This window comes from Urtica dioica, chromosome 10, assembly GCF_054948205.1.
Source record: "Urtica dioica subsp. dioica isolate 48M chromosome 10, U.dioica_male_clone48M_v1_H2, whole genome shotgun sequence".
Classification (NCBI taxonomy): Eukaryota; Viridiplantae; Streptophyta; class Magnoliopsida; order Rosales; family Urticaceae; genus Urtica; species Urtica dioica.
In genome coordinates this window covers 4,024,520-4,033,541 of record NC_142765.1, presented here as the reverse complement: position 1 = coordinate 4,033,541, position 9,022 = coordinate 4,024,520, and the positions used below count along the sequence as shown (strand labels likewise).

Below are 9,022 nucleotides of genomic sequence, written 5' to 3'. Positions count from 1 at the left end.
TTTTTTAGAACCAAACATAATTTTGTCTTCCTCTCTCCCTCTCACAAATTATCTATGTACGGTAGTAGATTTTTTAAACATCCATTAGTTCTTGGAGGTGAACACATTGGTGCGTGATTCATCTCATATATTGTTGAATCCTAGAAAGTTGTTGCTCAAGATCACAACACCCGAAAAACAATAACACTTTAAAAAAATCGTTAAACGAGACTCGATATGATCATCCGATTTCTACAAGTTTCTTCTTATCCGGTTCTTGTTTGTATCCGGTTTATTTTCTCATAATTTATATTCTTTTCTTTATGTTTACAAAATTATTTTTCTTACTTTCGTTGTCTATTTATTAAATAAATATTTAATAATTTTGTTTATTTATTTATTCCCGCCATAATTATTAGCAAGTATGAAAACTCGTATGATTTTGTCACTAATCTTTGATTAAAAAAATCCTTATAATAGCATTATTGAAATTAATTGTTCGAATTAGAATAGTAAACGTATTATTAAGATTTTCGTATGTCACTAAAATGATGAGAACAACCCCAATTAAGAGAGAACAACCGCTAAATACGCATAAAACAACTCACAATTGTTCCATAACTTTCCATGTGATTATGAAATTAAAAATTAAAGTATATAAAAAATTAATCAAGATACAATGTTAGATCATCCCAACACTTTTTAGACAAACCAATAACTTGTGGCTCCTTTGAATTGCAAATTCGTTAGCACTCCAACCCATTTTCAAGAGGTACCATCAATATTTTCCGATTACATCACACTCTATGCGATTGTTATGCAACTCATATGCGAAAGAGACTGCAATTGGTTAATAAATATGTTTTGTTATAAATTAAAAGACAATTAGGTTAGTAGCCCAATACCCCACCTTAATAAAGAGCAATAATAGCCAAATTTTCATGTTATTAAGAAAATAGCCTACAAGGCTGATAAGTGAGATTCATTCACACTTATCTATATCTATGACTCTTAGATAAGAATCGAAGCTTGTTCTTAATGTTTTTTTATATTATTTTGTAGTTTTTATTGCATTTTCAGGTTTGAGAGAGTATGAGAAGGTTGTGGTGCGAAAACGGGCTGAATCGGAGCTAAATCGAGCAAGTTATGGTCATTTGAAGTCAAGTCAACAAAAGTCAACAAAAGTCAACGACGGTCAACAAGAAGTCAGCGTTTCAAGGTTGGCGCGCCGCGCTATTTAAGGGCGCGTCGCGCCCTGGTGACTAAATTTACACCCGAGAGCTCGAGCGGGCAACGCGCAAGAGAGGCGCGGCGCGCCTTCATAAATTCACGGGTGGCGCGGCGCGCCGTTATGTGGCGCACCGCGCCTTCAGAAAATTCACGAGTGGCGCGCCGCGCCAGTTGCTTTTTCAGCACTTTTTGGAGCTCGTCTTTTAGCTCATTTTTGGCCCTTGGATCTCATCCAAGGGTCCTTATTTGCTCCGAAAACATCTCTTGAACCCTCATATACACTTGTTCAAGTGGAAAAAGAAAAAGCTTTAGCATAGAACACTTTTGTTTTTGTTTTGAAACCTTGAGAGAGAAAGTGAGAGAGAGAAAGCTAGGGTTTGATACCCATTTTGCTCTTGAGCTTGGGAGTGAAGAAGAAGAGGGAGAAGTGACAACCTCCATCATCCTCATCACCTCCATTTGTTCACTCTAAACTCTATCTCTTTTATTTGTTGTTCTTTAGTTATTTACTCCATTTAATGCTTTGTTGAACACATTTTAAGCTTTCAAGTATTCTATTTGGGTTTGTGTTGACTACCTTTATCATTTGAGCATTGAGTATTGTGATAAATTTATTGTTTTATCTAAGTAGAATATTGAAGTAGTGCTTGAGTTTAATGATATATTTGCTTGGTTGTTGAGATTAGCATTCAATGTCTTGTTTCTTTATTATTTTACTTCTTTTGCTAATTTCAATTTTACTTTGTTTGTTCTTAATCATGAGTAGCTAAGTAGATTTGGGGTGCGATGTAGTTGAGTAGTTGAGTTGGTTAGTCAAACATTTGGATTAGATTGGTGCTTCATGGTTGGGTTGAGAGTGAAATTCTATGGGTATGGGGTGTGTGTTAGCGCTAATTAGAGTAGCTACCTAGTTAGTGAATCTTAGACGAGTTTAGAAACCGAGAGGTAATAAACGAGTGAGCTCTACCCGTCCCATCATTAACCTTCCTAGAGCTATAGAAAGACTAGGGGGTAGATGTAGTTGATTGAAATTCCGAGCTAAATGCGGTTTTGTGCTTTAATAGAACCCAAACCGAGAGGTGTAAGTTCGACACATAGCTAGATTCCTAAAGACTCGAGAGAGATTAGTGAATGTTATAAGAGGGATTGAGACTAAGTTTTAACACTCTAAACCCGAGCTTAGAATCGTATCTTGACCGACCGACTCGATGAAAATAACGAAATCGTACCCCTTCTTTTTAACTTGTGTTTAAATATTGTTTTCACTTGTGTTTACATTTCAAATTGTTCTCAAATCATTCAAAACCCCCATTTTTCATTTCCATAACTCGAAAAAGAAAGCTAGTGAGTTCGCTTCGAAAATAGTCTAGAGTCCTTGTGGGATCGATATCCGTGCTTTTGCACACTATTACTTGACGACACGTTCGCTTGCGTCGTGTAGAATTTTTCTTTAGTTAAGAAAATTCCCATCAAGTTTTTGGCGCCGTTGTCGGGGATTACGGTTCTATTTTCGATTGAATTATTTAGTTTAATTTTTGAGTTTGCTTGTTATTATTGTGCTTATTGTGTGCCTCTTATGTTTTAAAGGTGCATGCGACGACGTAACCTTCCGCTCATTCCTATCAATCACGAGATCGAACGGACTTGCCGACGGAACCGAGCGGAGGCAAGGCGAGCCGCCATGGAAGGAGGCAATGAAGCACAACATCGTGCTCGTTGAAACGGAGAACAAGCGGAAGAACGAAGGACCATACTCGACTATGGTCAACCCACTTTCGACGAGCACCAATCGGCGATACGAATTCCGGAGATGGAAGGGAACCCGAATTTCGAGATTAAAACCTCGATCATTCACATGGTTCAAAACAATCAATTCGCCGGTTCCCCCTCCGAAGATCCGCAAGACCACATCAACAATTTCTTGCGGATTTGCAACACGTTCAACCTCCCTCATTTGTCCAAGGAAGCCGTGTGTCTCCGACTTTTCCCATTCTCCATCCGAGACCGCGCACATGGGTGGTTGTCTTCGCTCGCTCCGGGTTCGATCACCACATGGGATGACTTATGCTTGAAGTTCATCTCGCGATTCTTCACTTTCGAGAAGATGACCCGGAGGAGGAATGAGATCCACAACTTCGGCCAATTTGACGGGGAGTCTCTCTACGAGGCATGGGCCCGCTTCAAGGACATGATTCGGAAGTGTCCGGGCCACGGTATAGCGGAGTGGGTGCAACTACAAATCTTCTATAGCGGGCTTACGGCCTCGACTCAAGACCGAGTCAACACCGCATCGGGAGGCTCACTTCTCGACAACACCACCACCGACGCATTTGCACTACTCGAGAAGATGGTCCAAGTGAACGATCAATGCCCGGTCGAGAGGAGAATTGCCGCGAGAGAGCCGATAACTCCGGAGATGGAGCTCCTCAAATCGTTGACAATTGAGGTAGCCGAACTCGCGAAGACCGTCCACGGAAAAGAAGCGGCGAAGGCGGTGGGGACATCTCACCACAAGTGTGGTTTGTGTGCGGGTCCTCACCCGACGGACGAATGTGGCGAGATAGAGGAGTCTAAGTTTGTGGGAAACCACAACAATCGTCCCACTTACCAAAACTCGGGGAATTATTACACGGGAGCGAGGAACAATCATCCAAACTTCTCGTGGAGAAATCCTCAAGACCAAGTGGCAATGCAACCGGCTCCACCTCAACACCAACAACCATACCTTCCACCGCATCATCAACAACATCAACATCATCAACACCCACCGCCTCAACAACACCATGGGAGCTCTCAATACCGGAATAATCCTTCTCCTCAAGACAAGATACCGAATCTTGAAGAATTAATTGCCCAAATGGCATTTGAAAACACCAAGTTCATGACGAACACCACGGCCGCACTCGAACGCCAAGAAGCGGCCCTCGAAAGCAACTCGGCCCAAATAAGAACTCTTGAAGTTCAAATGGGTCACTTCGCTAAAGCCATGAGCGAGAGACCGCAAGGGTCCCTTCCAAGCACCTCCGAAGTGAATCCAAGGGAGCACTGCAATGCCATTTCTCATCAACACGTTGCAGCCACCGAGAGCCAGAAGAAAGAAGAAGAAGAGGCTGCCCCGGTCACCAAAGCCCCTAAGCCGCACTCGTCGGTCCGCATCTATGAGACGCCGCTCCCATTCCTGCAACGGCTCACGGTGGCGCTTTCCACCGAGTGCAGCGCACTTCTAAAACAAGAGCTCCCGCCAAAGTTAGAAGACCCGGGCAAGTTCACATTGCCGTGCACTATTGGAGACGTCTTTATCGAGAACGCCTTGTGCGATCTAGGTTCGGGCATCAACCTCATGCCGTCGGCCGTCTTCAACAAACTCGGGGTGGGTGAACTAAAGCCCACGCGCACCACTCTCCAACTGGCAGATCGGACCGTAAGGCACCCGCGCGGCTTCGTGGAAGACCTCCTCGTAAAAGTCAGAAAATTCACTTTTCCGGCCGATTTCTACGTCATCGACATGGATGAGGATCGCGATATCCCCATTCTCTTTGGAAGAGCTTTCTTAGCCACTTGCGGTGTTCGCATAGACGTGCAAAGAGGCGAGCTGATGATGCGCATGAAGAACGAGGAGGAGACGTTCGGGATCTGTAAAACCCGAAAGCGCAAGAAGGAAAAAGAAGATGTCTACGTCCTCGAGACGTATGAAGTCGCCACTCCACCACCCACACCTCTGCCATGGGCTCCTAAAGAAGAATCAATAAAAAAGGTGATCAAAGATGCAAAGCCGAAGTCTCCTTTCAAGCCACGGCGAGGACATTGGCCAAAACGTTCAAAGAGGTATGGATGAAGAAAGAGCGCGTGGAAGAAGATCCGCCGCCGCCCGAGCGCGGAGGCGACGAGTAGGGGAGTTCTACAACCCCCGCGAGGTAAGTTCTCTGTCTCCCGTGTTTTTATGGATCTACATTGAGGACAATGTAGAGATTGAGTTTGGGGGGGTGAACTACTTTGTGGGGGATTTCTGTTAGATTAGGTTGTCTTTATTTAATTTTTATTTTCTTAATTTTGTTTGGTGATTGCTTATAAGTGATAGTATTAAAGTGTTTTCTCTCGTTACTTGCCAAGGATACCATGTATTTTCGAAGAAATCCGAGTTTGAGTCAATTTTAAAATTTTGTGTGCTTCATTGTGATTGACTAGTGGTTTGAGTAACACAATTTCGGTTGATTTTTCCCACTTATGCACACACGTCGTCCCGGCGTTTGAGTAGTCCTTAGAGGTTCGATCACATCTTTAAATGTCTTTTAGCTCACGAACACTAAGAACCGCTCTAGCCTTCATCGAGGCGAAATGACATGACACGAACCTAGGAAAAATGACATAGGCCTTCATTTGGACCGATCGGAGCCAAAAAGCCAACCCGTAATACTTCCTTGAGCACCCTTTCAGAAAAAGCCGAACGATTAATCCTTTCTCGTTACTTAGTCAGAAAAAGCCAAGCCCATATTTGTTCAAATCCCACAAAGAACCCCGTTAACTTAGCGACTCTTGAGTGAATTCTTTCGATTTTTGTGACATGTTCTTCGACTAGTCTCTATGTGTTTTATAGTTCATTAGACACCACGCCGGTGATTCTTCGTTTTTATGTTTATTGTTTTGTATTAGAAAGAGAAAGAAAAAGAAAATAAAAAAAAATAAAAAAAAGAGAAAAAAGAGAAAAAGAAAAAAAAACTACAAAAAAAGAGTGTTTAATTTCTGCGTTTTATTATTTAATTGTATTAGTTTTTGGCGTGGTGTTCTGTGGCATTAGTTTTAGAGACTAGACGTTGCGTAGTCAAAGTTTGGGGGAAAACATTGAGAAGTAAAGGCTTAGGAAAGAAAACGTTCGCGAAAGATGAAATGTTATACCATGAACGTGGGAATGGGTGAGTAAGTAATAACATGTGAAAGTTGGTGAGTTGGTGAGATTGAGTCGCTAGGTTGACGTTTTAGCCTCATTTTGATCATATCCTACCGTTGACCCCAGCCTAACATTACAAGCCGACAAAGCCCTATTGATTTCCTTGGTAAGTGTCTTGCATTAGTGGAGAGTGAGCGGCGAAAAGCATTATGGTGTTCGATTCACATTCATCTCATTATTATTTGAGCATTTGACATTAGAAGACGTGAACGAACATATTGAGTTGATCTCTCTCTCTTTCGGGACATACTTCACACACTTGGGATTTTGATCGGGAATGTGTTGCAAAAGGCCATTTAGTCAATCTAATTATTTTTTATTTTCATATGATGATTGACTTGGATTCGGAAATTTTTGTAGGTTGAGGCATGTAACTAACACTTGACATTGTTGCTAAACTTTGTGATCACCATTCGTTTTTAGTGTAACTTCTTTGGTGTGTTTATTTTATTGTCTAGTCTTTTGTGTTGCTTGAGGACAAGCAATGGTTTAAGTTTGGGGGTTTGATAAGTGAGATTCATTCACACTTATCTATGACTCTTAGATAAGAATCGAAGCTTGTTCTTAATGTTTTTGATATTATTTTGTAGTTTTTATTGCATTTTCAGGTTTGATAGAGTATGAGAAGGTTGTGGTGCGAAAACGGGCTGAATCGGAGCTAAATCGAGCAAGTTATGGTCATTTGAAGTCAAGTCAACAAAAGTCAACAAAAGTCAACGACGGTCAACAAGAAGTCAGCGTTTCAAGGTTGGCGCGCCGCGCTATTTAAGGGCGCGTCGCGCCCTGGTGACTAAATTTACACCCGAGAGCTCGAGCGGGCAACGCGCAAGAGAGGCGCGGCGCGCCTTCATAAATTCACGGGTGGCGCGGCGCGCCGTTATGTGGCGCACCGCGCCTTCAGAAAATTCACGAGTGGCGCGCCGCGCCAGTTGCTTTTTCAGCACTTTTTGGAGCTCGTCTTTTAGCTCATTTTTGGCCCTTGGATCTCATCCAAGGGTCCTTATTTGCTCCGAAAACATCTCTTGAACCCTCATATACACTTGTTCAAGTGGAAAAAGAAAAAGCTTTAGCATAGAACACTTTTGTTTTTGTTTTGAAACCTTGAGAGAGAAAGTGAGAGAGAGAAAGCTAGGGTTTGATACCCATTTTGCTCTTGAGCTTGGGAGTGAAGAAGAAGAGGGAGAAGTGACAACCTCCATCATCCTCATCACCTCCATTTGTTCACTCTAAACTCTATCTCTTTTATTTGTTGTTCTTTAGTTATTTACTCCATTTAATGCTTTGTTGAACACATTTTAAGCTTTCAAGTATTCTATTTGGGTTTGTGTTGACTACCTTTATCATTTGAGCATTGAGTATTGTGATAAATTTATTGTTTTATCTAAGTAGAATATTGAAGTAGTGCTTGAGTTTAATGATATATTTGCTTGGTTGTTGAGATTAGCATTCAATGTCTTGTTTCTTTATTATTTTACTTCTTTTGCTAATTTCAATTTTACTTTGTTTGTTCTTAATCATGAGTAGCTAAGTAGATTTGGGGTGCGATGTAGTTGAGTAGTTGAGTTGGTTAGTCAAACATTTGGATTAGATTGGTGCTTCATGGTTGGGTTGAGAGTGAAATTCTATGGGTATGGGGTGTGTGTTAGCGCTAATTAGAGTAGCTACCTAGTTAGTGAATCTTAGACGAGTTTAGAAACCGAGAGGTAATAAACGAGTGAGCTCTACCCGTCCCATCATTAACCTTCCTAGAGCTATAGAAAGACTAGGGGGTAGATGTAGTTGATTGAAATTCCGAGCTAAATGCGGTTTTGTGCTTTAATAGAACCCAAACCGAGAGGTGTAAGTTCGACACATAGCTAGATTCCTAAAGACTCGAGAGAGATTAGTGAATGTTATAAGAGGGATTGAGACTAAGTTTTAACACTCTAAACCCGAGCTTAGAATCGTATCTTGACCGACCGACTCGATGAAAATAACGAAATCGTACCCCTTCTTTTTAACTTGTGTTTAAATATTGTTTTCACTTGTGTTTACATTTCAAATTGTTCTCAAATCATTCAAAACCCCCATTTTTCATTTCCATAACTCGAAAAAGAAAGCTAGTGAGTTCGCTTCGAAAATAGTCTAGAGTCCTTGTGGGATCGATATCCGTGCTTTTGCACACTATTACTTGACGACACGTTCGCTTGCGTCGTGTAGAATTTTTCTTTAGTTAAGAAAATTCCCATCAAAGGCCGAAATTAAATTAAATTAATTATTCTAGTTAATTTAATTTACTTCGGTTTGGTGGACTATTTTGTTAATAAAATGATATTTTGGCTATAATCTTAAAAAAATTCAGTATAGTAGATTGATTAGTTCCAATAAATTCTTCTAAATTAAACCTATGGTATTAAATGGAGACGTCAATCTAAAAGTGTTATCAAACAAACATATAAAACATTATAACAACTTTATATTTATCCACAGAGAACAATCTATTTTTGAAACTTATTTAAATGTAACACAGACTATTTTTAATATTGAGGAGTTAAAAAACAAGAATAATTGTTGTTAATGCGTAGGGTTATTTGTGCCAAAAACAGTTGTTCGCGCGTGTTGGTAAAAGTTGTTGCAATATAGTTTCACAATCAATATTTATTCAACAACAATACCAGTCTATTTAAGTAATAATGAGTAGATTACTACATAAAAAAGTGAAAAAATCAATACCACAAAAATTATTAAATTAGCAAAGAGAACAACCGCAAAATCACACGGCGTGGTTCTTTGTTTTTATGGTTGTCAACAATAATGGAAACATTCAGCTATAATGAAATTCGAGTGTTTCGAAAATTTTGTTTATATATCTCAATTAAAACTCTCTTA

At 40.5% G+C, this 9,022-nt stretch overlaps 1 protein-coding gene across 1 annotated transcript; it reads left to right on the top strand.

The window, feature by feature from the left end:
* The first annotated feature begins 3,019 nt into the window (after window positions 1-3,019).
* On the top strand, window positions 3,020-5,044 carry LOC149383139 (uncharacterized). The gene has a single exon (XM_089627688.1). It carries the CDS (start codon window positions 3,020-3,022, stop codon window positions 5,042-5,044), a length of 2,025 nt encoding a protein of 674 aa, XP_089483814.1.
* The last annotated feature ends 3,978 nt before the right edge of the window (window positions 5,045-9,022 follow it).